Consider the following 24,187-nt stretch of genomic DNA (forward strand, 5'->3'; position numbering starts at 1 on the left):
TGTCCTACTTAATAGCTGTGTGACCATGGGCAAGTTACTTCACCTCCCTGAGCCTTAAATGGGGCATAAAACTACTGTGCAAGGTTAGAGATCAAATAGGTGAAGCATCTAGCACACTTCCTGGCCCTCCGTAAGTAGTAGCTGTCAGTGATTCTAACATAAATATGATCATTTCTAAAAAATATGTTTTCTAAAGCTTTCTCTAGTTCTTTTCCCCATATTGTGCTTTCCTTTGGTCAGTCCAGGACTGAAAAAGATCAGGATTTCTCCACTTTGGCTCTGTTGACATTTGGGGAGGGGTGCGTCTTTGTGGTGGGAGCCGTCCTGTGCATTGAAGGCTGTTTAGCGGCATCCCTGGCCTCTACCCACTAGATGCCAGTAGCACCTTTCCAACTGTGACAACCAAAAATATCCTCAGACAGTGCCGAATGTCCCTGGAGGGCTGGGGTGGGGAGATGGGCAAAATCGCCCAGCTGTTGAGAACTGCTGAGCTAGCAGGTTGTAAATGTTGGTATTTAATTGCTTCTTTGAAGGAAACTTACTAATGTTATATATATATGTATATTTTTTATAAAGTCTAGTTGATTTATAGTATTATATTAGTTTCAGTGATTCAATATTTTAATAGATTTACTCCATTTAAAGTTATTATAGGGACTTCCTTGGTGGTCCAGTGGCTAAGGCTCCGCACTCCCAGTGCAGGGGGTCCGGGTTCGACCCCTAGTCAGGGAACTAGATCCCACATGCCGCGACCAAAGATCTGCGTGCCATAGCTAAAGGTCCCGCATGCCTCAACGAAGATTCCGTGTGCTGCGACTAAGACCCGATGCAGCCAAATAAATAAATAAATACTAAAAAAAAAAAAAGTTAATGTAAAATATTGGCTATCTTCCACTAATGTAATATATTTTGAGCAGGATCCTCATCTTATATAGAAGAGAGGGACTGTGTTCAGGGCTCCTGTGAGCCCAGCGTAGCGTAACAGCCTTTATCTAAAAGGCTGCACAGCAAATATGAGAGGAATTCAGTAACACGCTTGCTTTCCACAGGAGACAGGGTTGGGATTTCTGTGAAGCCCAGGCTTTAAGGCTACTCATCTGCTCCGGGCTGGAAGGTAGTAATTAGCTTTGATCACTTACATCTTCTTTTGCGCAGCCCTTTATTAAGCTCTCAGAAGAGATGACCTGAGTATCCTTTGCTGAGAAGAGGTGCTTGAACTGCATCTGAAGGGTGAGAAGGAGCTCGCCAAGCGAAGACGTGGGGGAGAGGGAACAGCTTGTGGACGGCTGGGAGGTGTGGAGCCCCTGGGTGTGTTTAAAGGACTGTAATGAAGCATTTTTCCGGTCCGCTTCCTGACCTGGCTGACAGCTCCTCGTGGGCACAGTCTGTGTCTGGTTCGCCCTGGCACTGAGTTGTAATTCAAAGACAGAGACAGAGGAGTCGGTGGTTCAGAGCCGGAGCTGCTCAGACCCAGGTTTGAACCTCAGCTCTGCCATTTTTGACCTGTGTGACCTCAAGAAACTTCCTTAACCTCTGTGGTCCCCAGGGTGTACTGGGTGACAGGGGGTTAATGGTACCTCTTGTGAAGAGTTGATGTGGAGGTTGAACGACATCCTACAGGTGAGGCTCTGGGCAGAGCACATACCCAGTCTGAGCAGGTTGGATTCCTGGCCCTGCTCTCTGCTTTTGTTGGGTTTCCCATAAGATTTCACTTTTTTAGAAAGGGTGTATGTGAAAAAACTTGAAACCACTGGCTTAAGAAAAATAAATCTTTAGATGGGCACTTTGACTCAGTGGGAAAGTGCTCAACTAAAATTTTAGTTCCTGTACTGATCTAGGCATTTGGGATTTGATCATTTGAAAGGCGACATGAGCAGCGCTAAGGAACACATCTGCCGCCTGCTTTCTTTTTAGGGAGGTGAGTTAGCTTAGCACCAGGGTGGACGCACTTCAGAGACACATGACAGCCAGAGCCTTTGGCACAGGGAGTAACAGACAATGTCCAGTGCTTGCCAGGTGCCATTCTCAGCACTTCCGAGGGGTCACCTTGTTTAATCTTCAACTACCACACGAGGGAGTGTGGTGTGTTAGATTCGATGGGCTGGCTTGTTCATCCTTTTAGGGGCCTTTCCTGCACGGTGGAGCCAGAGAGTTAAAAATGTGTGTTTCCCAGAGTTGCTTGCAGCCAGGGTTCTAGGCATGAATTAGGTCCCGTTGATGAAAGATTGGAGGCAGAAGTCAGACAGGCGGAGCCCACGTTTCTTCCCCTTTTGGCTGTTTTCTGCTGTTGAGTGATGTCGCAGAGATGCGAGGCTACCTGCAGCGTCCCCCCGTGTCCCTCGCCTGAATCTGTAGAGGCAGCTGCGGTGGAGGAGGGGCTGCGTCCTGCATCCCAGGGTTGAGAGGAGTTGTGCTGGCTTCCTGATCCTGCTGCATTCTGGAATTCCATTCCATTCCAGTGGCACTTCAGATGTGGCCGCTCCCCTGGTGCGTCAGTTCTGTATCGTTCAGGGAGCCGTTCCTGGGGGCCCAGTTTAGAGGCGCCTACCTCAGCCCTTGCGACGATTTTGAAATCATCTAATTCCTTGAGTTAAATCCCTTTCTGCTTAAAATTCCTAGAGTGGGTTCTGTATGCTGCACTGAAAGCTGATGGATTCAGGTAAGTACCGTAATAATTCTCATTTATAGGTGAGGAAGCTGAGGCAAGAGGTGGTCAAGTAGCTTGCAAGGGATACAAAGATGATACGGGGTTTGGGACTCTGAACTTAGGTTTCTTTTCTGGAAAACGGAAATAAGTTCATGCTTCAAAGGATTAAACGGGGAGGAAATGTACATGGACGGGAAGCACCCAGCACATGGCAGGCATATTAATGTCTAATTTATTTATTTGTTTATTATTTTTTTGCTTGACTGTAGTTTTCTACTGCTTTGACCATTTTAGAATTAGCATCAGTGAATTGAGGTATAACATTGTAACTGTGAATCTTCTGTAAAATGTGCTTGCCAATATTCTTGGTGACTTTGACCTGGCATTAGTGATACACAGAAAACACCTGCTGTATATCTGAGCTGCTGGGGTGTGTGTATGTGTACACACATGCACCGCTGTGATACCTGGAAGGAGCACTGATTGGTCTTCTCTTGATCTGCCTGTTTGCTGGCGTGTGGTCTTGGGTAAGCCATCCACTCAACCTCTCTGGGGCTTAGTGTCCTTGTCTGCAAAATGAGCTGAGGGTGTCCTCCTCTGAGTTGTGAAAATGAAAGGCGGGACCTGATCAAGGTGTTGAGCTCAAGTGCCAGGCGAGAAGATACGAAGATGGGCAGACACAGCTGGAGGCGGCTGTGCAAATCCCTATACTATGCCGTGTGATGAGGGTTTGAAAAGAGGTACGAGCACAGCAGCAAATGCCCTGGGGAGGTCCAGAAAGAAATACAGGGCTGACATGCCAGCAGGCCTTCAAAAGTGTCTTCCGTGTGCACAAGGTTGAGACAGTGTTTCTTCGTCAAAGTCACAGGAGCAGGGAAAAGCTCAGCATTTCTGGGAAAGCACCGCAGCAGGAGGTGCCCAGGATGGAGAGCAGAGGTGGGAGAGGAGATGGAAAGGTGGGCAGGAGCTCATATTGGGCGGGACCTTTAGGACCACATTTAGGCTCAAAGCACTCAAAGCACGTTAAGAGCCACACAGAGTAAGATGCAGGTCTGCCCAGGAGCTGCCTTGACAAGAAGGGTTGAACCTGGTTAGAGGAGGGGCTCCCCTTGGGGGAGGGAGTAGCTGCCCTGTTCTGAGCACACCAGGCGCTTCACTCTCTCCCTCAGGTGCTTCACTCTCTCCCTCAGGCGTTTGTTTGTTTCACAGCCCTTCGAGTAGGGATTGTGACCTTTCACTTGTCCAACTCCAGAGTCCGTCAGCCCTGCCCCTTGTCACGTGTGTGTCGTGATCAGAAAGGGGAGGGGGGGCTTGGGCAGGGAGGGCAGGAGGAGAGGAGCTGAAGGCAGAGGTGCGTGGAGATTCTGCAGGCCAGACCAGCAGAGACGAACCCGGGTGGGTCGGGGGGGCAGGGCTGCGGGACTTCCTCAGGGCACGGGAGGGAGCTCCTGAGGGGGAGGAGGGCGATGTGGGCAAGCAGGTGGAGAACGCCTTTCCTGGGTGTTCCAAAACGTGGCACGGGGCTGGGGTCAGCTCCGAGTCCTGAGGCTTGCTGGCTCGGGGGCGGGAGGTGGGGGGGCTGCGGCAGAGCAGGGTCAGTGACAGGTGCCACCTTGGTCTTGAGCGCAGGAGGAGCAGGAGGGTTTTAGCAGGCAAGGACCCCGGTAGGGTGGTTCCGTTGTCCCTAAGAGAGATCTGTGAGGTGTCTCCGTTACTCCGAGTGCTGCCCTTACTGTGTGCCTTGTTTTCACAGGCACACGTTTACCCTGGGGCTTCTGACCCTGTTTTGAAACCCGCACCCCAGGGTTCTCGGTGCCTCCCATGTGAATTCTTGTACCAGATGAATTTTCAGTAGCTCAGCCCCCTTGATTACGGAATGCCTGCACTTCTTTTCCGACCCCTATTTGCCCAGCTCAGTTCTCACCAACTGTTGTTTAGGCACCTGGGAGGTCATCGGTGACCTTGACTAGAGATGTTTCTCTCTCTCCAGGTGGGCGTCAATTTGAGGTTGTCCTTTGAGTTTGGAGAGGATGCAGCAGATAGTGGCCCTCTGCCGACATGTGACGGGAGCCGCAGGAGGCCGGCTGTCTGTGCTGGACACTTGGGGGAGGTTGGGTGCCCCTGCAGGCGCCGTTTGGAGAGCCCTTCTGTCGGCGATACAGCTGTGCTCAGAAAGAACAGCTGGGTTTGTTGAGGGTGTGTTGCCTCCCTGTGCTTTGCTAGGCTTTGTTTGTTTTCTTTTGGCAGCAAATCTCAGCCATAGTAATTTATTTACTGAGTGCCTGCAGTGTACCAAGCCTTGAGCTAGGTCCTTAATTATGTTTCTCATCATACGTTCTTTCCAGAAATATTTACTGAGCATCCACCATATGCCAAGGCACTGTTCTAGGTGCTTGGGATTGATTTGTGGACCAAACAAAGACCTTTGTCCTCAGAGAGCTTACATTCTAGTGGGGGGAGGCAGATAATAATCACCATTAATAAATAAGTGAAGCATATATGTTGGCAGTGATGAGTGCTGGGAGGAAAATGAGAGAATAGAGGTGGTAAGAGGGGCAGGGGGACTGGAGAAGGCAGGTCAGGGTTGCCCACCAAAGCAGTGCCCATCAGGTGAATGAAGAGGAGAGGTTTAAGCAAAGATTTGAAGCAGGTAAGGAAGTCCACGGAGCAGATGCCTGGGAGAGGAGCACCTCAGGCCCAGGAAGGGCACAGGCAGGCCTGGAGCAATGAGGAGGGGGCTGAGGTCAGCGGGACCAGGTCCCGTGTGGGCCTGGAGGCTGCTGTAGGTGGTGACGGAGGAGTCTGGACCTGGGGAGTTGGGTCTGAGCAGGGATGCGAGTTTGGAGTTGTTGGCACTGTAGGGGGTTTGAGACAAGGTGAGGTCACCAAGAGGAACGAGAAGTGAGCCTGAGGCACAGAGCGCTGAGAGGCCTGCGGAGAGGAGGAGCCCCGCGGGAGGTGGGCCGGGGAGGTGGAGGAATGGAGTGCAGTAGCCCGGGGAAGCCAGGCGCAGACGGGGCGTCGGGGTGGGGTATGATCGGCTGGGCCGAGGGTGCGCGAGGGTCAGGGGAGATGAGGACAGACAGGTGACTTTAGCGAAGGGACCTTGGCCAGAGCTGTTCTAGTGGAGCCGTGCAGGGCCAAACATAACTGGAGCAAAGTTAAGGGAATGGGAGGAGGGAAGCTGGAAGCGGCGAGCACAGGCAGTTCTTTTGGTGGGTTAGCTGCATCGGGGGCAAAGAAAGGGGGTGATAGTGAGGATAGGGAGGAAGAAGTGGTGTGAGCTTGCTTCTTTTTTACGATTGGAGGAAGAAATGGTGTGAGCTTGCTTCTTTTTTAAGATTGGAGAAATCCTTTTGTTTTTGTTTTTGTTACTGTTTTTGTTTACTGTGAAGTAAAAGAGTAGAAGTTGAACATACCAGAGAGAGGAGAGAATTCTGGAGCATTGTCCTTGAGTTGCCTCTGCCGGAGTGGGATCTAGGGCTCAAATAGAGAAACTGGCTTTGGCCGGGTGGCATCATCTAGATAGACAGGCGGCGGAGCAGAGTGTGTGGGCACAGATGCTGGAGGCCAGATGTGGCCATAGGAGACTGGAAGTCCTCTCTTTCTCAGTGCATAGAGACTACTTTATTGTTTTTAATGCTGCTTCATTGTTTTGTGTGTGTGTGTGAATATAGATTCTAATCAACATATTTGCTTTTTAAAAGGTAGACTTTATTTTTTAGAGCAGTTTTAGGTACGCTGCAACATGAAGTGGAGTTCCCATATACCTCCTCGCCCGGCACCTGCGCAGCCCCCCACCGTCAGCATCCCCGCCAGAGTGGTACCTTTGTTGCAGTCAGTGAGCCTGCGTTGATACTGGGTTGACGAAAAAGTTTGTTCTGGTTTTTCCATAACATTTTACGGAAAAACCCGAATAAACTTTATGGCCAACCCGACAGATACATCATTATCACCCAAAGTCCATAGTTTACGTGAGGGTTCACTCTTGGTGTTGTACGTTCTGTGGGTTTGGACAAGTGTGTAATGACATGTATCCACCATTATAGGATCAGACGGAGTAGCTGCACAGCCCTAAAAAATCCCTTTGCTCCGCCTCATCATCCCTCCCTCTCCACTAACCCCCGGTGACTGCTGATCTTTTTACTGTCTCCATAGTTTTATCTTTTCCAGAATGGCATATCATCAGGATCATACAGAACGCAGCTTTTTCAGATTGGCTTCTTTCACTTAGTGATATGCGTTTAAGGTTCCTCCATGGTTTTCAGCGCCTTGCTGGCTCATCTCATTTTAGTGCTGAGTGACAGTCACTGTCTGGATGGACCACAGTTTATTTATCCCTTCACCTACTGAAGGACATACTGGTTGCTTCCAAGTTTTGGCAATTCTGAATAAAGTTGCTGTAAGCATGCACGTGCAGGTTTTTGTGTGGATGTAAGTTTTCAGCTCCTTCTGGTGAATACCAAGGAGCCCAGTTGCTGGTAAGAGTATGTTTAGTTTTGCAAGAAACTGCCACACAGCCTTCCAGCGTGGCTGCAGCATTTTGCATTCCCAGCAGCAGCAGCGAGAGTTACTGTTGTTCCACGTGTTCACCAGCATTTGCTGTTGTCAGTGGAATTCTCTTTCTGTTGCATCGTTTTCTTGGTGAAGTAGGAAGCAAGATCCTCAGCTGACAGTGAGGGTGGGGACGGAAGAGCAGGGAAGAGGTGTGAACGCCATCCAGGTGTGTGGGAGAATAAAGGGCAGGGCAGTGCGACTGCGGGGGCGTCAAGGGTCTGGCCCGTGACTGGAGAAGCTGTGCCTCTTCTCCCATATGTTCCCTGCACGGGTGCGCATGTGGGGCAGGGGTGTAGTTTCGCTGAGTGAGTCCAGTGAAGTGAGAGGCAGGCAGGGGAGCCGAGGGTATGTGTAAGCGTGTGACCTGGCCTGTAAGCTGAGCCAGGGGTAGGGGGTGTCTGGAGGGTGAGGGGCAGTGAAAGGAGGACGGCTCAGCAGAGACTCCGGTGGGCGGGGGTTAGAGGGGCCAGTTGGAAAGACGCAAGGCTCGAGGTTGGCGGGGTGTCTTCACCGCGTGAGCAAGCAGGCTTACGGTCACACGGCTAGGTGGCAGCGGGGCTTGGAGGGGGTCAGCCCGCCTCCTCCGCAGCCCCAGTCTGTCTGCTCTACTCTGGGCCGCCACGTTGTTAGAGCTCTGTCTGATGACTCTGGTCAGGGAAGGTTGAAGAAAGGCGGTGAAGTGCCTTCATCCTGCTCCTCTTGCGTGCTGGGTAGGGAGAGGAGGGCAGTGGTTCTGTCCCAGGGACATTGTCATGATTGGCGCTGCTCTGGTGGGCTGGCCATGGGTATAAGAAAACCCCCATTTGTGAACAGCACCCCATCCTTAGGGAGACGCTGGCCTGGGGTGCAGGTCCCGTGTTTGGAGCCGGGGGAGAGCCGTGGTAAATAGCACTGAATGGGCCGTGTGGCTCCCCCTTCCCCGGGGCTCACTGCAGGCCCCACTGCTACGGAGCTGCATGGGACAGTGGTGCCCTGCTCTGGGGCTTTGTGCCCTGGAGTGGCCGCCCAGGCCAGGATAGCAAGAGGGGAAGGAAATGCCACAAAGAAAGGTCTGCGAGGAACGTGACCGTTGTCGAGCTGGACGCGAGGTGTCCCTTCTTCTTCTTCAGTCCTTAGTGTGCAGGGGACTCCACGCTCGCTCCAGCTGGCCGCCCGTGCCTTTGTGTTGCTGTTCCTCTGGCCCTCCGTGTCCAGGCCCAGGCCTGCTCGCTCAGGGACACCTTCTCCGTGCTCCTCTGAGGCTCTGCACCCTGAAGCGTTCCTGTAGATGCTTAGCCACTGTCAGGAGGGGCCGGTCCAGCCTCCACGTGGGGACCAGCCTCACGGGCCTTCTGTGTGCCCCGAGGAGCCCGTGTTCACACAAGAGGGGGGCTCACGGAAGATACTGGGGGCTGGGAGCTTGTGTGCGTCATCGCAGCTGCCCGGTGCTGGGGCTTTGGCTGCCCTCCTCCTGGTGGGCCCCATCTCCTGGCTGTTCCAGGTCTGTGGGTGCCCCCCTTCCCTCTGCAATAGTCCTTCCCAGAATGTCTGTCGGGGCCCCTCAAGGGCAGCATGGGGACTGCACAAGTAAAGGCCTGGACGTGCAGTGACACAGCAGCGGCTACCCTTTCCCGGGGGGTGTGGGCTCAGCTGGAGTGACGTGTGGGAAAGGGCAGTGGGAACCTGATTGAAGCCCTCCCAGACATCAGGTGGTGGCCTCTTCCTCAGAGCTCTGCCGCCTACCCCCTCCGCACGGGTGGCAAGTCGCTTTGCAGGTGCGGTGTTCCCACGTGTGAAACGGAGAGTTGGGCCAGGCCAGGCGGTTGACCCAGCAGGAGGAGCTGTCTTGAATCAGCGTCTCATCTGCGTGCAGCCCCTGCTTTCCTCCCACAGGCTTGCCGACCCCTCCTGGAGTAGGTTCCCTTTCTGCCCCTCACTGCTGCACACGCTTTAAACGAGAAGAATCTACCGAAGGTTCCCAGGGAAGAGCGGAGGGCTCCCAGCTCGTGCTGTTGCTATGGCAGCTGCCATTGTGCAGTGTCATCCGATGGGTTCCCCCCCTCCCCCAGCCTGGGTGCCCCGAGGGACTACATCTCACTCATCCCCTGCTGGCATCTAGTTAGAACTCAGTAGATGCTTGTCAGATAGTTGAGTTCAGATGTCGTTCATTCCCTCAGTGAATCGCTAGCTACCCAGGACCTGGTGCTGGGGATGCAGCAGCCGACAAGCCCCTGCCCCAGTAAAAGTACCGAGTGGCACTTACAGTCTGCTGTGGCCTCAGGGTTGCAGGAGGTGCTCCGTGTCAGGCTTTCACTGCTGGGGAGAGATCAGAAGCACCGTATTGGGAGAGGGATGAGGGATGGTGCAGGGTCGGGCTGCGGGAGGTTCCGTTTTAAATAGGGAGGTCAGGGAGGGCATCACTGAGCAGGTGACATCTGAGCAGAGATCCGAGTGAGATGAACAAGAGTGTTCTGGTTGAAGGACACGGCAGGTACAGAGGTGCTGAGGTTGGTGGGGACTTGCCTTGTTTCTCTGATGTGTGTGTCTTACGGGCTCCACTGACCTATACCCACCTCCCTGAGAAGCAAACCAGTGGGCTCCACGTCCCTGGTTCCCCGGCAGCTTGTGCACGCTTCAGCAGAGGCGCCCTGCTTCGTTGTTTGGGTCCTTACGTTGGGACACGGTTGGTGCTTATGCTGGAGTCCAGACCTGAGCTGTCCAGCATGTTAGCCACTGGCCACACGTAGCTATTTAAATTTAGATGGAAACTTTGGTTCCTCAGTAACACTGGCCACATTCCAGTGCTCAGTAGCCACACGTGGCCAGGGTCTGTCACATGAGACAGCTCAGATTTATACATTCCCATCATTGTGGGATGTTCTGTTGTCCAGTGCTGGTCTAGATAGTCCAGATGACAGTCTGTGACTTGATTTTTCACCTTTGTTTTCATGTGTAAAAGCAGCACATGGTGGTTGTGAAACAAGCGAATCAGTAATGAGGTGTATGAAGCCAAGGGAAGCCTGTAGAAAGAACCATCCACGGGACCCCTAGAGAGAGGGAGGAAACAGACAGGGTGGCCTGCTTCCTCCTCTGGAACGGAGGGGTGGGGGGCGAGAGCTGCTTGCAGGGTGTTGAGGATCTGCCCTGCGGCCCTGTTGGACACTGCCTGTGAGCTCTAGTGCAGGTTTCAACATCCCCAGGTACTTGAGAGTGGACAGGGGGAGGACTTCCCTGCTGGTCCAGTGGTAAAGAATCCGCCTTCCAATGCAGGGGACGCGGGCTCGATCCCTGATCGGGGAACTAAGGTGCCACATGCCGCGGGGCAGTTAAGCCCGCGTGCCGCAAACTACAGAGCCCATGCGCTCTGGAGCATGTGTGCCACAGCTAGAGAGAGGCCTGTGCGCCGCAACAAAAGATCCTGCACGCTGCAACTAAGACCCAATGCGGCCAAAAAAATAAAGAAAATAAGTAAATAAAATAAATAAATATTTTAAAAAAAAAGAGTGGACGGGGAGGCGCCTGCGCCCTCAGAGGTGTGTCCGGAAGGCGTCTGTTGTGCCTCCAGTGAACTCAGTGGGGATTCGGAGCGTGCAGTTGTCGAGCCAAAGATGTGAATATCCGTTCTGCCCTCCTGGCTGGGTGGCGGGCAGGTTGCTTCATTTTCCTGAACCTTGGTTCCCTTATCTCTGAAGTGGCGATAAGGAGGCAACGCATATAATAAAGTGCTTGGCACAGTGGCCGGTGCTGCGCCCTCTCTAGAATTTATTAGGGGTCTCTTCCCTGCTTCTTGCTTGAGTGAATGAATGAACGCTAGTAAGTGCGTGCCAACGTGCCCAAGAGATGAGCAGCAGGAAAGGGAAAACAGAAACAATGGATTCAGTCAGCCCTGAAGGGTGAACACAATGGATTTCTTTCACGTTACTGATGACTTGATTAAAATCAGGCCACTGGTTGGTTTTGTGTGGTCTAGCCAGTTCTCTGTTAGGTGTGGAACTTAAGGGAACAGGAAGATATTCTGGGAGATCCCAGCTGGGTTTGATGATCTGTTTCCTTCGCGTTTGTGGGTTAGGAAACTTGTCCGTATCTGAGGAAAGAAACCTTTTAAGTTCAGCCACTTATTGTTGGGTGCTGACATTGAAATGCCGGTTGGCCCCCGGGGTGAGGGCAGGGACTTCGCTGCAGAGTGCCGGAATCGGTAACATTCAGGAGCGGCCTGAACAGAACCAAGAAAGAATGTCTTCAGCCTGTGCATATGTGTCCTATTCAGTAGCCAGACCATGTATGTTTCTGGTAAACCTCACAAGCTACACTGATTCTCTGCCGCGTTTCTGCCCTGGCTTCTGGAAGGTGTTCATGTCCTTAGAGATTTCACAGCCATAAGCAAGGTAGTTTTGGGGAGTGGGGGATGTGGAGAATGTATTTGTTCTTTGCAGGATTCATCTGGCTTCCTGAGTTTATGCAACACCCTCAGTGTGCTAGCGCTGTCGGGAAATCATACACTGTGTCTTTGTGGAAGTTTGACGTTATGGTCAGCCTGGGAGGGGTGATTCACTGTGAAATGCAGGACACTTTGGGGGGGTATAGGAGTTTGTGGGATTTTTGAGAAACCCACAGGCAAACGCATTCCTGCAAAGCAGTTCTTCAGCCGTCGGCTACTTTCCTTTTTTTTTTTTTTTTTTTAATTAATTAATTTATTTATTTATTTTTGGGTGTGTTGGGTCTTCGTTTCTGTGCGAGGGCTTTGTCTAGTTGCGGCGAGCGGGGGCCACTCTTCATCACAGTGCGCGGGCCTCTCACTATCGTGGCCTCTCTTGTTGCGGAGCACAGGCTCCAGACGCGCAGGCTCAGTAATTGTGGCTCACGGGATTAGTTGCTCCGCGGCATGTGGGATCTTCCCAGACCAGGGCTCGAACCCATGTCCCCTGCATTGGCAGGCAGATTCTCAACCACTGCGCCACCAGGGAAGCCCCGTCAGCTACTTTCTACTCATAAATTAACTTCCCTTTGCCCAGGTGGGTATAAAATCTGTTCTACTTAAAAAATGTTAGTGGAGTGATACAACAATTAAAACTGCCTTATTCTGTTTTCTACCTCGAGTAGTGCCTATTCTAAAATGATTACATGTTTGTTTGTGGAACACTGGGTACTTGATATAGCTAACATTAAAGCCATCTGAGCCTTCTGCGTTTTTCGTGGTACACATCCTACTGGATTGCCACATCAAATCAGCTAGTTCCTGTTTATGTGAAGGGAACTGGGTGTGTAACCGAGAGTTGTTTCAATTCCAGTTTTGCTGATTCTTTGTTGTGAATAGTTGTGGTTTGTCTCAGGATTCCTGTAAGGCTCTGTACATGGAACAATGATGAGTCAGGCAGACTTGCCTAATAGCCGTTTTGGGCCCCACAAGAGTCCAGTTTTCTGTTAATTCCCCTTTGCTTCCAGCCAGAGGCTTTTTAGAATCCAGGCTGTGTACTGTGTTACAGGGAATAGTAAATGTTTGTAGGGGTTTGAAAATTAGGATTTGGAATTAAGTCCTGATTTCCTTTAGGTTTCAGATTTGGGTGGTTAAACACATTTCCTACCAGGAGGGGAGGTCCAGGGGAAAAGGTCAGGAGGGCACGGGCTCTGCCTCCCAATCACGTCCTGCAGAGGTGTGTTGACTGAAAAAAGATGTGCAACCTAAAAATTGAGAATTATGTTTCACTCGGTGGCTTTACTGAGGACTATAGCCCAGGAAGGCAGCCTCTCAGATAGCTCTGAGGGACTGTTCCAAAGAGATAAGCAAGGAGCCAGGATATATAGGAGGTTTTGCTGGGGAAAAAAGAAAAACTTGCAGTCAGGCACAAAAGATTATTGCTAAATCACCAAAACCCCCCCCCCAGATATCTCAAGTTAATGATTTTAGAGCTTTTCTGTGTATGGGAAGATACGAGTGTCTGTGCTGATTGAAATTATTCCTTAGATATGCATCTTAACTATCTAGGGCCAGTATCCTGTTTTTCTCCATCCTGAATCCCCTCAGGGCGCACCAGAGGGTTGGCCGTAGTGGCTTGATGGCTTGATGGCTTGATGGCTTGATGGTGGGCAATGTTCCTTGTTTACTGGAATGGCAGGCAGCATTTTTTTGTCCACAGGTGGAAGGGAGCCCAGTATGAGGAGGAAGAAGAGGGCAGGAGGCCAGTTACATGAGGAAAAATATTTCCTGATCCACCCTCGTGCTAGCACCTGACTGTTCGTTTACTCTAAGTCTTTACCCTGGAATGAACAGGTTTCATTCTTTTTAGAAGTTCCCTTGACAGCAGTTGTTTTTAAAGCAGAAGAAATTGAGTGGTGGTCAAAGTTTGTGAGGAGAACACACAGATATGTATTGATACTTACTTAGATGAGTGCTAGCTGCTGTAACAAACTTGAAATATAATGGCTCAGACACAGTGGAAGTTTATTTCCACACTCTGCCATGTTCTTTCCATCTGTGGCTCTGTCGATTGCAACCTGAGGACTCTGGGCTCCTCTGCATCAAGCCAAAGAGGGGCAAGAGCCCGAAGGCGCTGGGCATGGGAGGTTTTCTGGGCTAGGCACACTTGACGTGGTACACATCACTCCACTCACAGTTTGTTGTCTGGAACTCTGTCCCGTGGCCACACCTACCTGTAAAGGAGGTTGGGAAATGGGACCAGTTCCTGGGATAGTGAGGAAACGGGTTTGGTGAAGAGCTAGGAGCCTCGCCGGCCATTTTTCGGGATCATTTTCCTTTTTTTTTTTTTTTTTTTAAATGATCAATAGGATTTATTTTAATTTTTTTTTTAATTTTATTTTTTTAATTTTTTAATTTTTGGCTGCGTTGGGTCTTCGTTGCTGCACGTGGGCTTTCTCTAGTTGCGGCGAGCGGGGGCTGTTCTTCTTTGCAGTGCTCAGGCTTCTCATTGCGGTGGCCTCTCTTGTTGCAGAGCACAGGCTCCAGGTGCACGGGCTTCAGTAGTTGTGGCTCGCGGGCTCTAGAGCGCAGGCTCGGTAGTTGTGGCATACGGGCTTAGTTGCTCCGCGGCATGTGGGATCTTCCCGGACCAGGGCTTGAACCCGTGTCCCCTGTATTGGCAGGCGGATTCTTAACCACTGAGCCACCAGGGAAGCCCGGGATCATTTTTCTTGATTCCCCTTCTTCATGAGAATTAGATGCCTGGAGTCCATGAGTTGAATGCTGTGTCATTCTCTTGCTTACATGGTAGTTCTCACCACCTGCAACATAAACTCCAAACTACTTGACTGTAAGGGGCATTCTGGATCCAGCCGCTGCCCACCTCTCAGGCCTCCATCTCCACCCTGTGCTCCAGCCACAGACCCAACAAAATGTTACTCAGCGTTCTCTGGGCACTTCCCTGGCGGTCCAGTGGGTAAGACTCCACACTCCCAACGCAGGGGGCGCGGGTTCGAGCCCTGCTCAGGGAACCAAGATCCCGCGTGCCGTGCAGCGCAGCCAAAGAAAAAAAAAGGGAGTTCTCTGAACCAACCGTGTCTTATCCCTGCACCTTTGCCCGCTCTGCTCCCTCTGCCTGGCAAACTCCTGTTGTCCTTCAGGATTCCGCTTAAGTGACACCCCCTCTGGGAAGCCTTCTCTGATCACCCTACCCCCTTCCAGAGCCCTCAGACAGCACCCACACCCTCTGCAGCCCCCTCTCTTTTGCGACAGCACCCACACCCTCTTCACGAGCTTCTTGAAGGCCAGGGCTGCGTCTTCATTCTCTTTTCCTAGCCAGTGCAGGCACTTAGTAGATGTTCAGTAAATAATCTTAAGGGATGGAGGGGTAGACTGTAAGTCTAAAAAAGTAATAAAGAGATCTGGAATACTTAACTTTTAAAATCTAAATAGTTTCTTTTTCGGCTCTATTACTGTTCTAGAATTTGGGAGAAGACCCTCCCCCCCAACAGTTTGGTCTCCCTTGTCAGGTCACCCATCAGAGTAGGTTTCAGACTGCATGTGTGGCATCCACACCTGGGGTGGCTGCGAAACTGGCACGTTCTTCTCGGAGGTTTTCGTTTTTTGTTTTTGACGATAAACCTTCTTTACCTATGTTTTCTTAAAGCTTCTCTTTGTTTAAAAATATGTAGGAAAATTTTGGGCTTTTTATGTTCATCATTCTGTTTTTGTCCTTTCCACTTTTACACCTACTACTAATTTTCCTTTTTACTGTTATCTCCTTACAGACTTGCTGTGAATTTTAAACATAAAAATGGGTTTTGTTTCTACAGCTTGGCATCCTGCTTTTTTATACTTATAGAAAATATTTTCTCACATGATTAAAAATTAATTGTTCATACAGTTATTACTATCTTTGTGGTATTCCGTCCAGTGAATCATTTACTTATCCAACAATAAGGAAATAGTTTATGTTCCTGCTTTTTTGATGATAAAATTACCTGTGTGCACCTCAGTGTGCATTGTGTGCATTTCAGATGATTCCCTGGGACAGACTCCCAGAAGTGCTTCTTGCTTCCTGACCACGGTCCTGACCCCGGTCAGCTCTGATCTGCCCTCTCCCGAGGTGATGACGGCAAACCTCTGGGAGCCCTCTGTCCTTGGTGCAAGTTTACTGGCAGTGAAAGTCCAGCCTTTGTTTTATGAATGAGGAAACTCTCAAGGAGAGCTGATGGACTGTTAGAATTGCTCGTAGCTCTGGCCTCAGGTTACTGTAAATTGAAGTCTGGGAGGATTTGTCCTTCCAGATCCTACGGTCTACAGAATGCAGAGATGCCTTTGGTTTCCTCATCTGCTTCTCCTGGGCCCTTGCTCTGGCTCACGGGACTGAATGCTCTGAGCCCAGCATTGCTGGTTCACACTGCCCTGCCTTTACCTGAGAGTCTCTCTTCCCCTCTGCTCTGTGTCCCCTTGGCCGATTTCCGCACAGCTTTACAGCGCAGCACAGCTGGCACCTCTTCTGTGAAGCCTTCCCAGCGTGGCCAGGGCAGAGGCAGCTTCCTCCTGCCATTCCGCTCTCTGTTCCTGCAGCCTCGCTTAGTCTGGTTTTGTTCTGTGTCTTGCTCTTACTGTGAGCCTCTCAGGGACAGGGCCTGGGTCTTTGTCATGCCTGACGCCCAACTGATGTCCCGTCAATGTTCTTGACTGGCCCTGGAACATTAGAACGTGGCTTGGTTCTGTTCACTTGCACAGTATGGACTCTTGTCCCTGGAGCCGCATGTAAGAGACTGGTTTGTTTTAATGCCCACGGGCAGGGCCTGCTTTGTGTACGCTCTGGGCTAAGCGTTTTCCACACGAGAAAAGATAGGGATCTGCTGGGTTCCAGCAAATCCAGGGGACGTGGCCTGGATATGCTGCAGTGGAGGGAGAGGGCACACCAGGTGAGCTCCAGAGCTACCTGACCAGGTAGCCTGGTTAGTGGAAACAGAGGAGACTGGAAGACACTAGAAAAGTTTACACTGTAAGGCAGGTGTTCACAGTTTGGTTTTACTCTAGTGAGTAGAATTGTTGGAATAGTTTAAAGCAAAATCTAAAAGTAATTCACTCTTCATGGAAACTGCTGGAAAGGAGTTAATCTTAAATTTGTATGTGTAGATTAAAGCATCAATTAAAGAAACAAGATAGAATAGGAAGGGAACATTTATTAGCTAAGGAGCAAAGTTCTCAGCCCTTGCAGCACAATAGAATTGTTCGGGAAACTTAAAAAGCAAACCAACAAAAAGTGTCCAGGCCCTGCCCTCAGAGATCAGTTTTAATTGGTTTGGGGTGAGAGCTGGGCATTAGGATTTTTGAAAAAGCTCCCTACGTGATTCTAGTTTGCAGCCGGGATTGAGAACCACCAGGGGAAAATACTGGTGACTTAAGTCCAAATCCAAGCCTTTCAGTTTACTGCGTGACCTTAGGCAAGGTTATGTCTCTGAATTTCCTCATCTTGAAAGTCACACGGAAGCCCGTTGGGGATGGGGACCTGTGTCTCTGGTCGTCATCGATTGTATTCCCTGAACTTAACACAGCCCTGGACATGATCAGTGCTCAATGTGTACTTGTCGAATGAAAAGAATAACATGTATGACGCGGGTCAGGATGAAATGAGATGAGATGCTTGGCCCTGTATAATGAATGAATGCTTTTAGTGTTACTGATAAGCACACTTAACAGTCGCAAACCAGGTAACTGAGCGGTGGTGCCTCTGCTCCACTGAGAAAACTTGAGAGGTTCATTTCTTACCCAAAGTCAGGCAGCTTGTTGTGAAGCTGGGATCTGAGGCCGCATCTGCTTGACGCTGAATCCTGTGTTTGCTCTTTCCGCCTCAGGGCAGATCTTATTCCTTATGTTCCCTAAAAGTGAAAGAACGTGGCCATATCCTCCCTTCTCTCAACTTGTCGCTGCGGTCCCCAGACCACTCATGATTTGTGATGCTTACAGATTGTTACTGACTAGCAACTCTGCTTTTCCTCTCTTCTTTAGTATTCAGTCGGAGATTAAGAATAAATTTGTATTTTTTTCCTTAGCAACGTCTGTACTACATTACATAGGCATTTTCACCCTGCCTTCTCTTTCTCTCCTTGTAAAAACCTAAGCTGGTGTTAGAGAAGGCATCTCTATTTAATTTTTCCTTCCTGTATTTAGATGTTGGGAGCGTTCGAAGGAGATTTCAAGGAGGTCGTTACGCAGGAGAACACTGGATTTTGTTTTGCACTCTGACTTATCAGTGAGAGGCGCACAGGCGGGAGTGCGTTTCAGGGTTAGTTAATGAATTACCTGCTAATGCAGCAAATCCAGCAGGTTTTATGCCAGGCCTTGGGGGTACAAAGACCAAGGAGGACCCCTCCCCGTGTAGTGGGAGGTGATGCATAAATAACTAACATACAGTCCCCAGCTCTCTGTCAGACATCAATGTAAAATCAATGTAAAAGTGCTCTTGGGGGCACAAAGGAGGGACTCGGGAGGAAGGAGGCCCATCAGCCTGGAAGGCTCCAGAGGAGAGTGGCTGGAGCTGAGTTAGTGTTTGTTGAACATGGACAATGTGAGCCCTCACTCGTGTGCCCTGGAGAGTATCCCAGTGCCCCCAGTCACACCCCTTCCTGGTCAGCACCTCACTCCCCAGAGGCAGCCATGGTTTTGAGTTCCATCTCCCTGGATGAGTTTTGCTTTTTTTGGATGTTAGGTAAATGGAGTCATACAGCATATACTTTTTTTTTTTTTAACATCTTATTGGAGTATAATTGCTTTACAATAGTGTGTTAGTTTCTGCTTTATAACAAAGTGAATCAGCTATACATGTACATATATCCCCATATCCCCTCCTTCTTGCTTCTCCCTCCCCCCCTCCCTATCCCACCCCTCTAGGTGGTCACAAAGCACCGAGCTGATCTCCCTGTGCTATGTGGCTGCTTCCCACTAGCTAGCTATTTTACATTTGGTAGTATATATAAGTACATGCCACGCTCTCACTTCATGCCACCTTATCCTTCCCCCTCCCCGTGTCCTCAAGTACATTCTCTACGTCTGCGTCTTTATCCCTGTCCTGCCCCTAGGTTCTTCAGAACCATTTATTTATTTATTTTTTTAGATTCCATATATATGTGTTAGCATACGGTATTTGTTTTTCTCTTTCTGACTTATTTCACTCTGTATGACAGTCTCTAGGTCCCAGCATATACTTTTGCATCTGGCTTTCTTTGCTCTACTTTGTCTGAGGTTCACCCAGGTGGTCATTGTGTGGCAGCAGTATTTGTTTTCTTTCATTCTGTATAGTTTTCAGTTGAACAAATATATCTCTTTATGTTCTCCTATGGATGGATGTTTGATTTGTTCCGCTTTTGACTACTGGGGAGAATGCTAATCATAATGTCTTTTGGTGCACATATACCTCAGGTGGAATCGCTGGGTCTGCTTTAGTGGGCACTGCTAAGTGGTTTTCCAGTGTGGTTGTACCAGTATATACTTGGACTAGCAATTTTCAATTTTCTGTTTTTTTTTTTTTTTTTTTCTTTTTGCCATTCTGGTAATAGGGTAAGGGCATTTGGTTTCAATTTACATTTCTCTGATGACTAATGATTTGATGCACTTTTTTATATCATATTGACCATTTGGCACCTTCCTTTGTGACCTGCCTATCTGGGGTTGTCTTACTGATTTGTAGGTATACTTTCTGTATTCAGGAGGAGAGTCCTTTGTGAGACATACGTATTGCAATATCTTCTCCTGCACTATGGCTTACCTTTTTATTCTCTTAATGTTTTTAACTTTTGTTTTCTTAACTAACAAAAGTTCTTAATGGTAATGAATTCTGCTTTATAGAATTTTTCTTTTTATGGTTAGTGCCTTTTGTGTTCTGTTTAAGAAATTCTGTGTTATCTTCTAGAAGCTTTGTTTTGCCATTACCAACTAGATCCATGATCTGTCAGAATTAATTTTCTGTTATAGTGTGAGGCAGTGAGTGGTTGATGTTTATTTATTGTAAAGATTATCCATCCCACTGAGCCTTTGAAATAAATCCGGTGACTGTATATGTTCCATCATCTATTTGTCCTCTCACTAATATTCTTTTAATTACTATTACTATATAATAAGTCTTAATATCTATAGAGTAAGCCCTCCTACTTTGTTCTTCTTTAACATTGTTTTGGTTATTCTAGGTCCTTTTCATTTCCATATAAATTTTAAAATCAATTTAGCAATTACCACAAAAAATCTGCTGTGATTTTGTTTGGGATTATGTTGACTCTGTTGGTCATCTTTTACTATATGAAGACATCTGATCTCTGAATATGGTATGTCCTTCCATTTATTTAGGTTTTTAAAAATTTCTCCACAGTACTTTATAATTTTTTTTATGTAAAGGTCCTGTGTTTCTTTCATTAAATTTATTCCAAGATATTTGTTATTTTTTGATGGTTTTTAAAATGTCATTTTATAAACGTTCGTTGGAAGTGGAGTTAATTTTTGTGTGTAGGCCTTGAATCCCATGATCTTGCTAAATTCAGTTGTTCTGATAGTTTATCTGTGGATTCTTTCGGATTTTCTCTGTAAAAAATCACGCTGTCTGTGGATGAGTTTTGTTTCTTTCCGATTCTTATACCTTTTATTTAGTTTTCTTGCCTTATTGCATGACTAGGAACTCCCATACAGTGCTAAATTGAAGTGGTGCTGGCAGAATGCCTTGTGTGGTGCTGGTCTCTGGGAAAGCTTTCACCATTTCGTCATTAAGTGTGATTTTTGCGGTAAGATACCTTTCATCAGATTTCTTACTTTATAATAAATATTTTTATCAGATTAAGGAAGTTCCCTTTTATTCCTAGTTTTATGATTTAAAAAAATCATGAATATGTTGCATTTATCAAATGCTTTTTTCCTGCATCTATTGACGGTTATATGTGTTCTCTCCTTTATTTTGTTTATGTGGTGAATAACATATTTTTCTAATGTTAAGTAAGCTAACTTTGCATTCTTAGAATAATCCCAACTTGTTCTTGATAGATCATCCTTTATATCTGTTACTGGATTTGATTTGCTAATATTTTGTGTTTTTAAAAATTTTTTCTGTATTCATAAGAGTGTAGCCTGTAATTTTCCTTTCTTATAATGTCCTTGACAAGTTTTGGTATCAAGATTATGCTGACCTTATAAAACGGGTTGAGGAATGTTCTTCCTTCTGTTTTCTCAAAGAGTTTCTGTAAGATTTTTCTCTGGTGGGTAAACGAACTGACCAGTGTGTTAAAACTCATAGACCTGTACACCAAAAACCTGTACAGTTTTATTGTATATGAATTTTAAAAAATAATAAAAAGCTTTCATGGGAATATTTTAAAGTGTTATGGTTAGGGTTAGGGTTAGGGTCAGGGTCCCTAGGGTTAGGTTAGGGTTAGGGTTAGGGTCACTCAGCTTTAAAATTTTTTAACCCTACTTGAAGTCATGGAGGGAGAATCCCCTAGTGATGGTTCTAATGCAGGTATTTGGACAGAGATTTATGTGACCGTGTTTGTGACTCACCTAAATACCTGGTTGCTTCTTCACAAAGTGCAGGGTCTGGCCCAAAGGAGTTGCTCAAAGTGGTTCCAGATACATTTTGCCTTGCTTCTCAGTCAGCAGTGCCCGTGGGTTTGGTGGTCGTTCGCCTGTCCTGGCGTGGTGTGGCTCTGGGTCTCGGCAGGGCGCTGAGATGCGAGAGCAGAGCTGTGCTGGGGCCCAGGAACCCGGTCACTCAGCTTTGCTTCCCAGACTGCCCGCACCCTCCCTCCCTGTGATTAGTTAGGAGTCAGAGCCCTGCCTACCCGCACTGCCTGCCTTTCCAGCTGGTCCGCTCCGCCCTGCATGCCTCAACCTTCCAGACGGTGTGGAGCAGGGCTCGGAAGGGCGCCCATGGTGCTTCCTGGGACTGTGGCTCCAGCTGGTCAGGAATGTTTCCAGGGGAGGGTCAGCGCCTCTGTGGCTGGCCTTGCAGACCCGGGTGCTTACCGTAGAGTAGATGTGATGGCCTGCTCCCCGGCGCTCCTGTTAATGGGCAGGTTTGTGGTTGCTGTCTTGCCTTTCTTGCTTTTGTAATTGGAGACTTAACTGGAGCAAGGTTTCTACCACGTTATGGAGGCTTTAACATGATTTAGCCCGCCCACCCCACCGTGGGCGCAGAGTTGTTTCCTTGGATGTTCCTCAGTTTAAAATGGGTCTGATCCAGCAAGGGTGTGCTGTGTGTGTGCCCGAGTCCTTGGGCCTGTGTTTACATCCGTGCTGACTGCCTGCGCCCCCCTCCCTTGCGTGTTATCACTGTTTTTAGGGGATTAAATGTTTAGCGTCAGATGCTACTTGGGTAACATTTTCTGAAAGAGGAGAGACTCCGGGTACTTTTAGTTGTGTGTGGAGCTGGGAACTTTTGGCACAATGATTTTGATCGCAGTAATAACGCCTCAGTGTCTTTCTTACTCATTTCCTATTTCCCACAGGGGAGGGAGAATTTTATCGCACAGGAGGTTTGCTTTGCCCAATGCTGTTTTATCTTTGGTGTTTCTGTGGCAGTTGAAGTGGGCTAGCCTCTTCCCCTTGCGTTTTCAGAGCGGAGTCAGAGGCGCAGCGTAAGTATATGTGGCAGTGGAGCATGTCAGTTTTTGAGGGGTGGACATCTGGAAAAATTACCTATGAGGTGGAACTTTAGTGGAATCAGTGGAGATTTTTCCCTTCTCTACCTCAGATGAGCGTCACGATTGATATGTCCCTTGAGAAGCAAATTGCTTAACCTCACCAAGCCTGTGTCCTGTCTGTGTGGTAGTAACTATAATACCTTTCTTGTAGGGTTGTTTCACACATAAGATACACTAGAAGTGCCTGGTGCAGGACCAGTGCCTGACAGGTGATCTGTGATGCAGGAAGTGGTGGAGAAGATACCCATCTGGGCCAGGGAGTTCTCGGGGCAGCTGAATGCTACGTTTCCGCTCGTTTCTGATTGCTTTGGAAGCAGGATTTGCTAACAGTTTGTTAATGAGACAGGAGGGCGAGGGCAAGAAGCCCCAAGTAATTACTGAATTACAAACGGGAGTTCAAGCGTACATTGTCTTGAAGGAGGAGGACTTTAGAGGTTTATTTCTTAAGACTCTGAGAAGTTTTGAGAAACCCCTGAGGACCCCTGAGGAGCGTCGGTGGCTTGTGGAACCTGCCCCACCAGGTCAGGGAGGATTGCGTCCTTCCGTCCCAGCTGTCCTCCGTCTTCTGGGACAGCCCTGACTCCAGACCTGGCAGGGAGCAGCCTCGCTCTGCGTCGTTTAGCTGTGTCTCTCTGGGCAGGACTCCTCAACCTCTCCGAATCCTAGCTTCTCCTATTTTAAATGGGCAGGAATAATTCTCATGTAATCTTTATGAAAATTCCCTGAAAAAGCATGCACTCAGTAAGTTTGAGTCTTTTCCTATATGCCAGGAACTGTTCCAGACACTAGAGGCACCACAGTAAATAGAAGAGACAGCATTCACCCTCGTGGACTTTACATTCCGGTGACGAAGACAAAATCACAGGTCAATAGTATCTAGGAAGGTACTTGAGTGCCTGCTGTAGGGCCCGCACTCCTATCAGCGCACGCACAGTGCCTTGATGCTCGCGAGCACAGGGACCCAGGTCTAGCACCTCATAGTCTCGTCAGCGAGCATTTTTAATTGCTCCCGGAATCGCCTTCTTTTGGCTTCGGTAACTTGGGAAAGTTAAGTTCGTGGGGGGTGGAGGTGAAGGTAACAACCTCAGCCTCACAACACCTATGAAGAAAGGGTATTGGTTTTTTGGCTCTACGATCGCTTGTCTAAAAACAGAGACATGGAACGTTGGACATAAGTTGGTGCTGGAGTTTCACCTGCTGGAGTTTCGTCACCTGTGAGCACCGGCAGCCACTGTGTCACTCGTCCCAGGTTTCAGAAGCCAAAGACATAGAATTGGGTTTATGACCACATTAATGATACTTAACCTTCAGGACCCCTCACTTGTACCTAATTAGGTTTTTTTCTTTAAAGAGGATTCCCCAGATTGTGTAAGCTTCAAGGCTCCCCTGATCCTTTAAGCCTGCCTATGAATAGATCATGAACCCTTGGGTTGTTTCAGTCTTTTTGTGACACTTGAAAGAAAATCTTTTTTAATCCAATACATCATTTCAACATGTGCACACTTCAAGTGCTCAGTGGCCGCATGTGGCTAGTGGCTCTGGTGTTGGTCAGTGCAGGGCCAAACCTTTTGTCAGGTGAGGGGTGTTCAAGTCTCCAGGTGTTGTTTTCCCCACTCACACTCAGCCGCCTTTTGCCTCTTCAGATGTCAGCTTTCTCTGTACCTCCTGTCAGTGGGGCACAGGGGACAAGCCTGCAGCAGTAAGGATCCTGGTGACTTAGAGTGCAGAGGAGGTTGAGGAAAGGGAAGGTGTGGTCAGGATCTGAGCGGGCTCATACCTGACTCTTCCTGGTGAGGACTGGGATCCTACAGGTCCATCTTGTCCCAGTTAAATGTCAGTAAGCAAGCTTGCTCCTAAATCTGATGGCGCTAGTTTCTTGCGGCATGGCGTCCG

General features: G+C 48.7%; 1 protein-coding gene across 7 annotated transcripts in view; it reads left to right on the forward strand.

Moving 5' to 3' along the window:
• The window catches only part of TBC1D14 (TBC1 domain family member 14), a 99,710-nt gene that overhangs the window by 13,961 nt on the left and 61,562 nt on the right, over positions 1 to 24,187 (forward strand). Inside the window, exon 1 of one of the 7 annotated variants that reach the window (XM_082391449.1) lies at positions 21,471 to 21,667. The exons of the other annotated variants lie outside the window; for them this stretch is intronic. Coding sequence (XP_082247575.1) covers positions 21,474 to 21,667 — 194 coding nt within the window. The 5' untranslated portion in view covers positions 21,471 to 21,473. Of the gene's footprint in view, positions 1 to 21,470; positions 21,668 to 24,187 lie in introns of those variants that run through there. 7 annotated transcript variants of the gene reach the window in all.

The sequence above is a fragment of the Balaenoptera borealis genome (assembly GCF_965194805.1).
Source record: "Balaenoptera borealis genome assembly, chromosome: 4".
Classification (NCBI taxonomy): Eukaryota; Metazoa; Chordata; class Mammalia; order Artiodactyla; family Balaenopteridae; genus Balaenoptera; species Balaenoptera borealis.